The 15,094-nt window shown below is 40.1% G+C and overlaps 2 protein-coding genes and 1 pseudogene across 2 annotated transcripts; 2 read left to right on the top strand and 1 right to left on the bottom strand.

Moving 5' to 3' along the window:
• Nucleotides 1-1,933: 1,933 nt before the first annotated feature.
• On the bottom strand, nucleotides 1,934-5,243 carry LOC110053458 (uncharacterized). Its single transcript, XM_020759682.2, has one exon. The coding sequence runs from the start codon at nucleotides 4,583-4,585 to the stop codon at nucleotides 2,738-2,740; it is 1,848 nt and encodes a 615-aa protein (XP_020615341.2). The 5' UTR covers nucleotides 4,586-5,243; the 3' UTR covers nucleotides 1,934-2,737.
• Nucleotides 5,244-5,665: 422 nt separating this feature from the next.
• LOC149095947 (uncharacterized) lies at nucleotides 5,666-8,866 on the top strand. The gene has a single exon (XM_089281109.1). It carries the CDS (start codon nucleotides 6,238-6,240, stop codon nucleotides 8,020-8,022), a length of 1,785 nt encoding a protein of 594 aa, XP_089137235.1. The 5' UTR covers nucleotides 5,666-6,237; the 3' UTR covers nucleotides 8,023-8,866.
• A 2,102-nt stretch (nucleotides 8,867-10,968) lies between these two features.
• LOC149095946 (uncharacterized) lies at nucleotides 10,969-14,241 on the top strand (annotated as a pseudogene).
• The last annotated feature ends 853 nt before the right edge of the window (nucleotides 14,242-15,094 follow it).

Genomic DNA, 15,094 nt, shown 5'->3' with positions numbered 1-15,094 from the left:
AGTTTGTCGGATGAAAACGTGAAGCCAACGTGACAAGGCCCAAATTTGTAGTCTGGGTATTAATTTTATTTTTGCATGCATATCGGTGTAGAGGAAATTCATCTTGTAAGGTAATTAGCGAAGCTTTATATTTATAACACGTTTGTCGCGTTAAGCACGTTTTAACACGTTTTTCTGTACGCTTTGCATTTCTTTGGACAGTGCAAGCAAATTCTAAAAACAAAAATAAACATGTAATGTTTCGCAATGATTTGCAAGAAGGAATTTGTCCCGCTTTACGTTTGAAAAGCGAATTTTCTCTTGTTAGTTGTAACACCAGCGGAGAAAAGGTCTGCGTGAAATGATACTTACAGTTGAAGCCCATTCCGTCCTCTCATGGTGATTCTAATTATACCTTTTCCCGCTTTATAGGAATTAAGAAAAACCATTCAACATTTTCTGGGGTCGAGAACTAGCAATACAGAGCTTTGCGAGAAGGTTTATATGGTTAACCGTTCAATTGAAATAGAAAGGGTAGTTACGTAGTTAATCGTATTGTCGCCGGCAAACGATTAACGATATTTCAAGTGTCAAACTCGACTATGTTGCCACCAAATTGCTTCCATCCTGCATATCAAATAATGTGAAGTGAGAAATTTTTGTAGATTCTGCCAATTGGGAAGAACAGGGAAGGTTACTTGCAATACGCTGACTTTCAAATGGTTAACGGTTGTTGGTTATTCGTGCGCGTAAATAACACACATGAAACCCGGAAGTTGTCGTGTCGCGTGTAATGATGATATATCCGATTACTCTACACGGATAAGCATTTCATTGGGTTTAAGTCAATTTATTTACCACTATTCCGTTGAACAACACAAAGATCTTCTACTTGATCCTGGAGAATGTCTTAAATAATAGACACGAGCTCTAACCTTCCCTTAAATGCCATTTTACTTGAAGCAAGTCGCAAATTTCGTTTTGCTACAGGCGGTTACGAATTGTATTCCACGAATATCTGCACCGAGCCTTAATCTGGATTAACGTAGAAAAGTTCTGTCCAAATTCCAGAAAAAAAGTGTACGTCATTGACCCGAAATCGAATTCTAAAATATCGTGACGCCATGACAATCGCTGGCGTTACCTTCATTGGAAAATTCCTCGCATATCTCTTTCAGACATATCTGAAAGAAGAATTTATAGAATGTCACACCACTCGCTCTAACAAAGGTCGGGAGAAGAGGGGAGTTGTACAGTCTCGCGGGTACAGCTAACGTGCGCTACTAGAGAAAGAAACAGCATACAATGGCAAGTTTACCTGGGTAGGCACTAAGAAATGTAAAGTCATCTTTCTAAATGACCTTCTACGGCAGGCGATTGGTGAGTCCGTGGCATGACCTTCTGTTGCCTATTGAGGGGCAAACGGCCATCTTGCTCCCCCGTAAAATTCAACTATACACAAGATATTGTGTTTGAAAAGGATGTTTCCTGCACTGAAAAAGATGACCATGTCTACGTCTTTAAAGGGGTGGTTGATTCGCGCGAAACAGAAATGATGCAAATTCGGTTGAAACAGTGGGTACCGAGCAAGTGGATATTTTCGCCTTGTCCTCGCCGTTTCGCGGAGTTTATCTGTGGACAGCAATAAAAGCGTTGCTGCTAGCTAAACGCGATTGAAATTATGCATGTCTTTCTTCGTTTCCCCCTCTAATATCGGAATGCGTATGAAGCGAGGTGTGTTCTCGGCTTCAGAAGTGTCACCGGGTTAACCGCCTTTTTCCGCTTTACAGGAATTGCGACGGGGAGTGTGAGGGGGGGGGGGGGGGGGGAGCACCGACAAACGTCAATTCTTGCCGAAGACCCGAAGACATCTTAGGCGATGCTGCTGACAGTACTCATCATCATCATCATCATCATCATCATCATCATCATCGTTTTTTAACAACACGGTAAATACATCAGGCAATAACAATTTAATATAAAAGCTACAACTTATTACGAAAGACTACGTATACAGATTAATCTTCTATAATTTAAAATATTGCTAACTATTAAAGAAAGGTAAACTAAATTAAAGCCTGTTTTACGTGTGCCGTGTCGTGTACTTTCATATCAATAGAATTATCTTGCAAAGAATCCACTCGATTTTGTACTTTCTTACTGTTTTATTTCCACTAAATATCGACTTATCATCAGCACTACAGAAATCATGAAACTGCAGTCTCCATAGCAAGGTATCCTCATTTGTTAAACTATTCAGTTTTAAATTAAACCCAGTGAATTTGTTTATCCTAAGGCAAGATCCTAAAACGCTTCCTGAGATATCGATCAGAAGTAGTTTGAATCGTTCCTTTGTATAAACGGAAGCTAAACTGCTTTCCTGGCATCCATATTTTGCTCCCTGGATAAGAGTAAACATACTGACAGTGATAACATTTGATTGCTGTGACTACATTTCTGGCGGATCGAAGCAAAATTGCATCTAAGGGACGGACGCCAAACTTTGCAAAACTGAATAACAACCGGCTATTCACACGGAAACTGATCAGACAGTACTAGCACTTACAGTGTGCGAGGTTTTAGAAGTTAAAAACACATGTTGAAATCTTATCTTACATAGTTTAATGATGTACTGGGTACTCTAAGTCTTCTCAATCGTTTTTCATTGGTAAAACTCTGGTACTTTTTCTAATCCGTATGTCTTTTGATATCGCAAAGAGTATACGAATTCCTAAGATACATGACAGCAAAAAGTGCTCTAAACAACAATTACTTTACTCTCGCCCACAAACCCAGTGAGCACGGCGATGCGTCCTTCCGCGGTCACTGCAATCCTTGGTGCAATGTATTTTCTTTCTTTCTTTCCACTTCTGTCTTTGTCTGCATAAAAACTGTTCACGCATTCACCGTCTTCTGCACACACTGAGATGTTCACGATTCCTTCTGAGCTGTTTGCGATTAGCACATGTTTGCTTAAGGAGTGGAACGCTATGGCTTGAACTCCCTTTAATGGAATCCCTTTGAACCTTCGATGCTCTGTTTGTACCTCGTCCTTCAACTCGTCCACGCTACCATCACTGTTCAATACTAACACGCTTCCATTGTCAGTAATGGCAATGTCTTTTGCTTTCGTGAGGCCTTTGGGTTCTTGGGACTTCTTAAATTGCTCTTTTGCATCTAGATCTTCAGGCTCTCTAGGTTTCTTTGTGTCTTTGGTGCTTTTGGAATGTTCTGGCTTTTTCTGAACTTTGGACTCTTCTGAGGCATCTTTTCGCTCCTTTGATCCTTTTGCGGTATCTCCAGACTTGCTGGGCTCTGTTTGTTCTTTTGGTTCCTTCAGTTCCAGGCTGCCAACGTATTGCAAGTCCTTGTACACTTCTACCACCAATCGCTCCGTATCAGGTTTCTCATTGAGAACAAGGATTTCATTTTTGTCATTGAGGATTGGGGAGCAGCGCACAAGTCCTTCCCTCAGGCGAAATTTGTTTTGTAGGTTACCGCGTTGATCAAATACATAGATTTCATGGCGATATTTATCTAACTTGATAAGTACGAGCAACTTATCTTCACGGTCGGTTGTTATCCCACAGACATCTTGATCATCCAAACGACGACGAAGGGGAGAGAAAGAACGCAAAAAGTTGCCTTCTCTGTCAAAAGCTTTAATTTTCTGATCACCTTCGTCCACGATAACGAAAGTTCCTTCTTTGGTGACAGCGATGTCGCAAGCAAACTTCAAATTTTCGTCTTCTTTAAGGTTTTGGCCAAATGACAATGTTAAGCAGTAATGCTTCACATTCAGCTCAGCATGCGCAAGTCTCGCATCGCGCAGTGGATCAACTTTCTCATCTCCGAACTGAATACAGGACCAGATCCAGGACTGTTCTTCTCCACTGACCGCAATTTGTGTAATTTCGTAAATGACGCGATTTATGTGGCAAACACCCAAGAAACAGTTCTTTTGGTCGTCGCCACTAATTCCACCTCTTTTAGTTGCACGCTTAAAAGTCTCCTTCACCCTTTTCATGCCATTTAAATGTTTAAGCCACGTTTTATACTCCTGCATTGCAATCCAGGGATTTCTATAATTCTCCAGTATCACGGACGAGACGCCAATATTTGCAGCAAGAACCATATCAGACATTGAAAGACTGTCATTCCAAAAAGCACTTCTTGCTTTCTCACGGGCTTGCTGAAATCTCTCTTTGGCTTTCGAAACCTTAATGGCTGCTTCTCCCTGGTCGGGCAGATTTTTTAAACGCTCAATATTTTTAATAAGCAAATCGGCTTCAAGAACACATGTCCAAGGGCAATAGTTTTTCAATTCCGCCGCTTGCCCTTTCATTTCTTTCTCGTCACGACTCTCGTTGCTTAAAACTTCATCTAGATACCTAATACCCTCTTCGAAAAGGTGCAAACTCTCAAGGAGTTTTAGTTGTTTTTGTCTCTCGAGCAATATCTTGACTTCATCAATTTCTGTCAAGATGATCTGGCATAGCGTCTTATTGGCTGTGTCGCCATCTTTAAGCCTCTTCTCGACTAAAAAACGTCGCCCGATCTTTAAAGCAAAGCTGAAAGCGCTCAGCGCCATTGAGAGACCTTCCATTATTAGTTCTTAGTTGTTGAGCTCTAACGATGCCTACACTGTCAAGTCATAAGGGAGTTTGTCACCTAGTCAACTAAAGCTGTTTGTTAAAAAGTGATAGTTTAAATATAAACGCGACTCCGAAAGAATTGATAGCCCGGAATATTAGAATAAAAGATTGACAGAGCTATAGAAAAATGGCGACAGGTGACTTCAGTGACCTAATAGTTAACGACGTCTTGCTTTTCACAAACAGCTTTATAGTTCCGCCAGTGGGACCGCAGAATTTGTATGAATGGAAAGTGTCAAACGTCCTTTATCAACTGGCATAAGGGGTGAAAGGGTTCATAAGGCATTGTTTTATGTTTATGAAGCGTACAGATGGAGTGCGTGCGTGCAAAACAAAAAGGAAGTTTCTTGATTCTTTAGAGATTACTTATGTCTTCGAATGTTTAGAAAATGTAAGATTTAATCGCAGATTACATTACGTTTGTGACTATAAATGTGAAAAGGACGAAAAGGCAATGTTTGCTTCACACGCTTCAGACATCTACTTCGTTGGGGGTAGACAAAATGTCTGGAAGGCTAGTTACACGTATTTATTTAGCTGCGGCACCCTTAATCCTTTCTAGACGCGTCTATGACTAAAGGGAACTTTAGAATGAATTAAACAGAGATCTTGATGTTTCATTCGGAAAGTTTTCCGAACTACTATGTGTCTAATGTTGCCATTGTTGCTCCGCCAGACAGTTTTATCATATGTTGTATTTATAATATACGGGGTTATATGAAGGATGGGAAGGATGTCAGTTCCTTTGTGACTACGCTGTCAAAGAGATTCCATCAGACCTTCTCAATCACCGTTCTCTTCTCGCAATAATAGAAACGTTAACACTACCGCCAAGTAATCGTTCAAACAAAACAAACAAATTAATGCCCTCTGATGCCGTTTTGACACTATTTAGTTTAAAACGTTTTGCGTAACAAACGTTATTGTCTTGCACGCCTACTTCATCGTGGTCAATTGATTTCCTCAGCATTTAGATATTTGTGTGCCTAAAGTGCGGGACTTATTCGAGTGTGGTGCCTCCTCATAACGCAGCAATTTTTTTTTATAAATAGCAAGTTACATCAATCCCACTAATCATTGCTCAGAGAATTTTGATTCAACAAACAAAATTACAAAGTCACTCTGAGGTCTTGTTGAATTAAGTAAAGGTAGTGTAGTTACTTCAATTAGGCTTCAAAGACTTAGAAGAAATAGAAACGTTTCTACGATATGTTCGTCACTCGATAACAGCGAAAGTGCTTAGTTTCATTCCTAGTTCACAAAACTTCCAGCAAGCCGGAGGAGAATGTAGTTCAGCGGATAATCAAAGCTCGTTCTAATGGGTCTAATAACTGCAGTAGAGTGGCCCATTGTCGATGTATTTATGTTGCTGACCTGTGGCTCATGAAAGACCGTAAACATGATTCAATTCATGAATCTGACAAGCCTTCCGTAATAGTCAAACGAGCTTTCAGAAATTATGTAAATATTTGTACCTTCTGTGAACACATTATGTTTCAGAGTTGCCAGCTGAACAAAAATTGATGTAACACATTTTTCCTCCTAGTACGCCACACCCGAAAATACTGGATTAAAAGTATCGAAATATTCTTAAACCGAAGTTATGGCTAATGATGAAACGGATCTATTTGATATCACGGTCGGTCTGCTTGTGAAAAAGGACCGAAGGACGGCGAGGAAGATGAAAGAAGAAGACTTCGTTCGTGAAATCGACTACCTTTCATTTCAGTTAGATGCAATTGCGAGATCACATCTTCTGACAAGCATTACCTTGTTTAAGGAGGGTGTGCTTTCCCTTTTTAAACTATTAGATAAAAGTAACAGAGGTAAATATCACACAGAAGCAGCGCCATCACCTAGAGAAACAACTGAAGAGACTGAACATATGGAAATTTTTCAGGAATCATCGTCAGATGCTATGAGCACACTTTCTCGAGGTCTAAAGGAATTGAAACTGACCAACCTGAATGAGAGAGGCAACGAAACACTGAAGACGGCGAAAGAAGATTTTCACCAAGCCCGCCTGAAGGCAATAGAGGCCTTCAATAACGATGGTTTAAGCACGTTAGATCGTATTCATGCGATAGCCATTCGTGTTGCGGCGAAAATTCTCGAAAATGTGGATCACCCGGATGAGGCGTTAGCAGTGTGCAGAATGTCTCTTGAAGATTTACACTCCTTAAAAGGAGTGCCCGAAAGTTTTGGCGTGGAACTAACCCAAGGCTTCAGAGCCTACTTTTATAAGGCAGATCGCAGACAAATCATCGCGTCTGTCTGTCGAATAAATCGCGCCGTTTACGATGTCATGTCAATGATCGGAATAAGTGGGGAGCTGCTGACGCTTCCCTTGATAGGAGAAGGAAAGGAAGCGGTAAACCCATTGCACGACTCAAGAGTCGCTGAAGTTCTGGGTAAACTAGACATGGAGCAGTTTTCCGTCCAGCCGTTGTCGCTCGGCCAAGAGGATGAAGAAGAAAACAAACCCAAGATACCGCAGGGTATTGCTGTAGACTCACAAGGTCACATTATTGTTGGCGACGACTGGGATCGCAATGTTAAGGTTTTTGATCACACTGGCCAGTTCCAGTATTCTTTTTCATGTCCTCTGAGTGACAATCCCAACGCACTTTCGAGTATTGCAGATGTAGCTACTGATCGTACTGACAACGTGTACGTCTTGATTGAAGCGGAGAAGTCGGCGACGGCACGTTACCAAGTGTATGTGGTCAAGAAACAGGCCACGTTACATTGCTTTCCTTTGAGAGAAGAGGTTGGAGAAGCCTTACGGCTAACATTGAACAAAAAGGATCATATTCTTGTGTTGGCACAGTTGGTAGACAGTTCTGACCAAAATACCAGAAGTGTCGTGGAAGTTTACAACAAACATGGAAAGCGTGAACACAGCTTTGGAGACCAACAGTTAAAATGTGCGCAAGATTTGAGTGTGAGTGGAGATGACCGAATACTGGTACTGGACAGAGATGTCGATGACGTTCTGTCTATTCACGTCTTCTCTCCACATGGAGAACATTCATTCCACTTCAAAGTAAAGGAAGAACCCCATATCCCCAGATCAAGGCCCTCTGTTGCATGTTACCAAGTACTTAATCATGTAGTTGTAGCTTACCCGTGTATGGTCTCTCACGGCAAAGGTCACTGTGTAAAAATTGCTGTATACACCATGCAGGGTGACAAACATGAAATTGTTCGCAGCATCGAACTCGCCACTGGTGAGCTGGTTTCTACTCGAGGAATTGCAGTAACTCTCAAGGGACACATCGCAATCGGTTTACTAGAAAAGAGCGAAGGTAACAGTAGAGTACTTGTTGTAAAGGACAGGCAGTCTCGCAAAAACTGTACGAGTGTCTCTTTGACACTTCAGCTTTAAGACATCTATATGATGCTGTGAAGCATTGATATTGTAGGTACTGCTGTTGATCAATCATTTAATTTTCCTAATTTGATTTTAAATGGAACAAAGGTAGAGATCTGTGACGGGCGAGAAACATAAACTAGAAGCAGACAGTAGAGTTACTTGAGAAAAATTCAGTTTCTTGAATTGACTGGAACAAATGGTGTCATTTCTAAGTGAGAGAATAGGAAAATATGGCTCCAACCTGATTTTATGTTCCATACAGTTAATGATTAACGAGAAAAGCGTGGCTTTTAGACATCAGGAAATATATGTTTTAGATTTTATTAAATTTAATTTACTATAATTTATAACTGATAAAATAAGCACAGCTCCCCAGGCTGTCAAAGAAATGGTGAGAAATACCAAAGGCTTAAGTTTTCTCTTGTCATTATCACAGTGTTTTGATCAAACAGCCAGGTGCTGTTGTAACTTTCGGTGAAATGGAGTTCTTTATTTTAAAGTTGACAATTTTTAGCCTAGAAAAAAAATTGCTAAGAAAAATTTTATGTGCTAAAAAAATACATTCTTAACTACCAAACGCTAGGTTTTAGTTATGTAATTAGGCTTATATGTCAAGATGTTTATCAAAACGAAATCTTTCGTAATGTGACATACAGATTCATTTTCACCGTATGAATGTACGCGGTGTTGATCATTAATCTGAAGTAGTCCAGGTTGCCACGAAATGTCGGGGTTTATTTAAGGTTAGTGAGTTTGGTGTAACATGTTGTAGTTGTTTTGAATTTTAACAAAACACAGATTTTAATTCTTGGGTTTTGTTTTGATTTCATAAATAAAGCGAGTCGTTGTCACGGAACGAGTCACGTTTATTCAGTTGTTTTGTGGCCTAAAATTCTCGGTAACTTTGTCAGTCACGTTTGTTTAAAGAAAGTTTAGAGTTAGAGCGTAATGAGTTCACCTGCGTGCCAAAAACAAACATATACGTATGCAAACTGCATGTACATGATTATTAATTCCATGAAATGTTTTTACATTTTAGTTGGATTGGGTTTGACGAAAGAAAAACACATACAACTCGAGTCGCTTTCTTTTCCTATGATGTCCCGGGCGTATGGATCCTAATGCCATGCGATTTCACGATTTGGACGCCATCTTGGACTGGCACATCTGGCCTCAAAATCATGCTAACGTTGGCTCAGGTCACGATAATGAGCGTATCGCCTCGCGCTCGAATCCCGAGTCACCGCGACTTCCAGATTTCTTCCAGGGTAAACTGTTTCGCTCGTGGTACTAGAAAAGGAAAAGTCTACCGCAACAGAAAGCAAATCATAGCCTATGCAGTTCACTCAAAGGATTTTGTTTACAGATACAAGTTACAGCAATTCAGTTTTTTGCACCTCATTTTGCGAAGCAGATTCTACTGCATGAAACTACTGCATCGATAAAGACGTAAACAAAGTGTCCAGACGAGCTCTAGTAACTTCTTGGTTCCAAAATTTCCCTTTCCACCGTGAAAACTGCAAGTACTGACAAATTAACGCTTCTTTTAAGGCGGATAGGTGGCCTCTGATTCTAATAAAGCTACATCCAAAGTAAAACGAAGAAATTAACTTTCAGTTTTGGCCGCCATGATCAAGATACGAAGTTCAATCACGACTTTATTATTTCCATTTTGAAATGACACAATTTAATCGCCCAAATACAGGATTATAGTCAGTACCAATATTTTATAGATCCAGTCACCGGTTTGTAACAACGCTAAGGAAAAAAAAGTTGCAATTTAGAGCAAAGAACAGTACGATTCTGCACGACACTGCATTTTGATTGGTTACTTTAAACAAACCTTGAAAGCTGATTGGTTTTTTCGTTTTAGTGTTCCTTTCTTATTGCATGCAATTTAGAGCAAAACATGGTGCTATTCGTGAATAAATCGCACAGCTGAGAGTCAATCAGTTTGCACAAGACATAAGGGAGTTTGTCACCTAGTCAACTAAAGCTGTTTGTTGAAAAGTGAGAGTTTTAAATATAAACGCGACTCCGAAAGAATTGATAGCCCCGAATATTAGAATAAAAGATTGACAGAGTTATAGAAAAATGGCGACAGCTGATTTCAGTGACCTAATAGTTAACGACGTCTTGCTTTTCACAAACAGCTTTATAGTTCCGCCAGAAGAACCGCAGAATTTGTATGAATGGAAAGTGTCAAACGTCCTTTATCAACTGGCATAAGGGGTGAAAGGGTTCATAAGGCATTGTTTTATGTTTATGAAGCGTACGGATGGAGTGCGTGCGTGCAAAACAAAAAGGAAGTTTCTTGATTCTTTAGAGATTACTTATGTCTTCGAATGTTTAGAAAATGTAAGATTTTAAAACCGCAAATTACATGACATTTGTGACTATAAATGTGAAAAGGACGAAAAGGCAATGTTTGCTTCACACGCTTCAGACATGTATGTCGTTGGGGGTAGACAAAATGTCTGGAAGGCTAGTTACACGTATTTATTTAGCTGCGGCACCCTTAATCCTTTCTAGACGCGTCTATGACTAAAGGGAACTTAAGAATGAATTAAGCAGAGATCTTGATGTTTCATTTGGAAAGTTTTCCGAACTACTGTGTGTCTGATGTTGCCATTGTTGCTCCGCCAGACAGTTTTATCATATGTTGTATTTATAATATACGGGGTTATATGAAGGATGGGAAGGATGTGAGTTCCTTTGTGATGACTATGCTGTCAAAGAGATTCCATTAGAACTTCTCCATTGGTTCTTTTCCCGCAATAATAGAAAACGTTAACACTACCGCCAAGTAATCGTTCAAACAAAACAAACAAATTAATGCCCTCTGATGCCGTTTTGACACTATTTAGTTTAAAACGTTTTGCGTAACAAACGTTGTTGTCCTAGATGCCTACTTCATCATAGTTAACTGATTTCCTTACCATTTACATATTTCTGTGCCTAAAGTGCAGGACTTGTTCGAGTGTGGTGCCTTCCTCATAACGAAGCAATTTTTTTTTTTATAAATAGCAAGTTACATCTATCCGACTAATCATTGCTCAGAGAATTTTGATTCAACAAACAAAATTACAAAGTCACTCTGAGGTCTTGTTGAATTAAGTAAAGTCCCTCTGAGGTCTTGTTGAATTAAGTAAAGGCAGTGTAGTTACTTGAATTAGGCTTCAAAAACTTAGACGGATATACAAACGTTTCTACGATATGTTCGTCACTCGATAACAGCGAAAGTGCTTAGTTTCATTCCTAATTCACAAAACTTCCAGCAAGCCGGAGGAGAATGTAGTTCAGCGGATAATCAAAGCTCGTTCTAATGGGCCTAATAACTGCAGTAGAGTGGCCCATTGTCGATGTATTTATGTTGCTGACCTGTGGCTCATGAAAGACCGTAAACATGATTCAATTCATGAATCTGACAAGCCTGCCGTGATAGTCAAACGAGCTTCCGGAAATTATGTAAATATTTGTACCTTCTGTGAACACATTATGTTTCAGAGTTGCCAGCTGAACGAAAATTGATGTAACACATTTTTCCTCCTAGTACGCCACACCCGAAAATACTGGACTAAAAGGTATCGAAATATTCTTAAACCGAAGTTATGGCTAATGATGAAACGGATCTACTTGATATCACGGTCGGTCTGCTTGTGAAAAAGGACCGAAGGACGGCGAGGAAGATGAAAGAAGAAGACTTCGTTCGTGAAATCGACTACCTTTCATTTCAGTTAGATGCAATTGCGAGATCGCATCTTCTGACAAGCATTACCTTGTGTAAGGAGGGTGTGCTTTCCCTTTTTAAACTATTAGATAAAAGTAACACAGGTAAATATCACACAGAAGCAGCGCCATCACTTAGAGAAACAACTGAAGAGACTGAAGATATGGAAATTTTTGAGGAATCATCGTCAGATGCTATGAGCACACTTTCTCGAGGTCTAAAGGAATTGAAACTGACCGACTTGAATGAGAGAGGCAACGAAACACTTAAGACGGCAAAAGAAGATTTTCACCAAGCCCGCCTGAAGGCAATAGAGGCCTTCAATAACGATGCTTTAAGCACGTTAGATCGTATTCATGCGATAGCCATTCGTGTCACGGTTGCGGCGAAAATTCTCGAAAATGTGGATCACCCGGACGAGGCGTTAGCGGTCTGCAGAATGTCTCTTGAAGATTTACACTCCTTAAAAGGAGTGCGCGAAAGTTTTGGCGTGGAACTAACCCAAGGCTTCAGAGCCCACTTTAATAAGGCAGACCGCAGACAAATCATCGCGTCTGTCTGTCGAATAAATCGCGCCATTTACGATGTCATGTCAATGATCGGAATAAGTGGGGAGCTGCTGACGCTTCCCTTGATAGGAGAAGGAAAGGAAGCGGTAAACCCATTGCACGACTCAAGAGTCGCTGAAGTTCTGGATAAACTAGACATGGAGCAGTTTTCCGTCCAGCCGTTGTCGCTTGGCTAAGAGGATGAAGAAGAAAACAAACCCAAGATACCGCAGGGTATTGCTGTAGACTCACAAGGTCCATTATTTTCGGCGACGACTGGGATCGCAATGTTAAGGTTTTTGACCACACTGGCCAGTTTCAGCACTCTTTTTCATGTCCTCTGAGTGACAATCCCAACGCACTTTGGAGTATTGCAGATGTAGCTACTGATCGTACTGACAACGTGTACGTCTTGATTGAAGCGGAGAAGTCGGCGACGGCACGCTACCAAGTGTATGTGGTCAAGAAACAGGCCACGTTACATTGCTTTCCTTTGAGAGAAGAGACTGGAGAAGCCTTACGGCTAACATTGAACAAAAAGGATCATATTCTTGTGTTGGCACAGTCGGTAGACAGTTCTGACCAAAATACCAGAAGTGTCGTGGAAGTTTACAACAAAGATGGAAAGTTTGAACACAGCTTTGGAGACCAACAGTTAAAATGTGCGCAAGATTTGAGTGTGAGTGGAGATGACCGAATACTGGTACTGGACAGAGATGTCTAATCACGTCTTCTCTCCACATGGAGAACATTCATTCCACTTCAAAGTAAAGGAACAACCCCACATCCCCAGATCAAGGCCCTCTGTTGCATGTTACCAAGTACTTAATCATGTAGTTGTAGCTTACCCGTGTATGGTCTCTCACGGCAAAGGTCACTGTGTAAAAATTGCTGTATACACCATGCAGGATGACAAACATGAAATTGTTCGCAGCATCGAACTCGCCACTGGTGAGCTGGTTTCTACTCGAGGAATTGCAGTAACTCTCAAGGGACACATCGCAATCGGTTTACTAGAAAAGAGCGAAGGTAACAGTAGAGTACTTGTTGTAAAGGACAGGCAGTCTCGCAAAAACTGTACGAGTGTCTCTTTGACACTTCAGCTGTAAGACATCTATATGATGCTGTGAAGCATTGATATTGTAGGTACTGCTGTTGATCAATCATTTCATATTCCTAATTTGATTTTAAATGGAACAAAGGTAGAGATCTGTGACGGGCGAGAAACATAAACTAGAAGCAGACAGTAGAGTTACTTAAGAAAAATTCAGTTTCTAGAATTGACTGGAACAAATGATGACATTTCTAAGTGAGAGAATAGGAAAATATGGCTCCAACCTGATTTTATGTTCCATACAGTTAATGATTAACGAGAAAAGCGTGGCTTTTAGACATCAGGAAATATATGTTTTAGATTTTATTAAATTTAATTTACTATAATTTATAACTGATAAAATAAGCACAGCTCCCCAGGCTGTCAGAGAAATGGTGAGAAATACCAAAGGCTTAAGTTTTCTCTTGTCATTATCACAATGTTTTGATCAAACAGCCAGGTGCTGTTGTAACTTTCGGTGAAATGGAGTTCTTTATTTTAAAGTTGACAATTTTTAGCCTAGAAAAAAAATTGCTAAGAAAAATTTTATGTGCTAAAAAAATACATTCTTAACTACCAAACGCTAGGTTTTAGTTGTGCAATTAGGCTTATATGTCAAGATGTTTATCAAAACGAAATCTTTCGTAATGTGACATACAGATTCATTTTCACCGTATGAATGTACGCGGTGTTGATCATTAATCTGAAGTAGTCCAGGTTGCCACGAAATGTCGGGGTTTATTTAAGATTAGTGAGTTTGGTGTAACATGATGTAGTTGTTTTGAATTTTAACAAAACACAGATTTTAATTCTTGATTTTTGTTTTGATTTCATAAATAAAGCGAGTCGTTGCCACGGAACGAGTCACGTTTATTCAGTTGTTTTGTAGCCTAAAATTCTCGGTAACTTTGTCAGTCACGTTTGTTTAAAGAAAGTTTAGAGTTAGAACGTAATGAGTTCACCTGCGTGCCAAAAACAAGCATATACGTATGCAAACTGCATGTACATGATTATTAATTCCATGAAATGTTTTTACATTTTAGTTGGATTGCGTTTGACGTAAGAAAAACACATACAACTCGAGTCGCTTCTTTTTCCTATGATGTCCCGCGCGTATGGATCCTAATGCCATGCGATTTCACGATTTGGACGCCATCTTGGACTGGCACATTTGGCCTCAAAACCATGCTACCGTTGGCTCGGGTCACGGTAATGAGCGTATCGCCTCGCGCTCGAATCCCGAGTCACCGCGACTTCCAGATTTCTTCCAGGGTAAACTGTTTCGCTCGTAGCACTAGAAAAGGAAAAGTATACCGCAGTTCACTCAAAGGATTTTGTTTACAGATGTTACAGCGATTCAGTTTTTTGCACCTCATTTTGCGAAGCAGATTCTACTGCATGAAATTACTGCATCAATAAAGACGTAAACAAAGTGTCCAGACGAGCTCTAGTAACTTCTTGGTTCCAAAATTTCCCTTTCCACCGTGAAAAGTGCAAGTACTGACAAATTAACGCTCCTTTTAAGGCGGATAGGTGGCCTCTGATTCTAATAAAGCTATCCAAAGTAAAACGAAGAAATTAAGTTTCAGTTTTGGCCGCCATGAGCAAGATACGAAGTTCAATCACGACTTTATTATTTCCATTTTGAAATGCCACAGTTTAATCGCCCAAATACAGGATTATAGTCAGTACCAATATTTTATAGATCCAGTC

This window comes from Orbicella faveolata, unplaced genomic scaffold (genome assembly GCF_042242905.1).
Source record: "Orbicella faveolata isolate gen_17 unplaced genomic scaffold, um_ofav_v1 contig_48, whole genome shotgun sequence".
Lineage (NCBI taxonomy): Eukaryota > Metazoa > Cnidaria > Anthozoa > Scleractinia > Merulinidae > Orbicella > Orbicella faveolata.
Note: the sequence above shows the minus strand (reverse complement) of the source record. Positions and strands in the feature narration are given on the sequence as shown.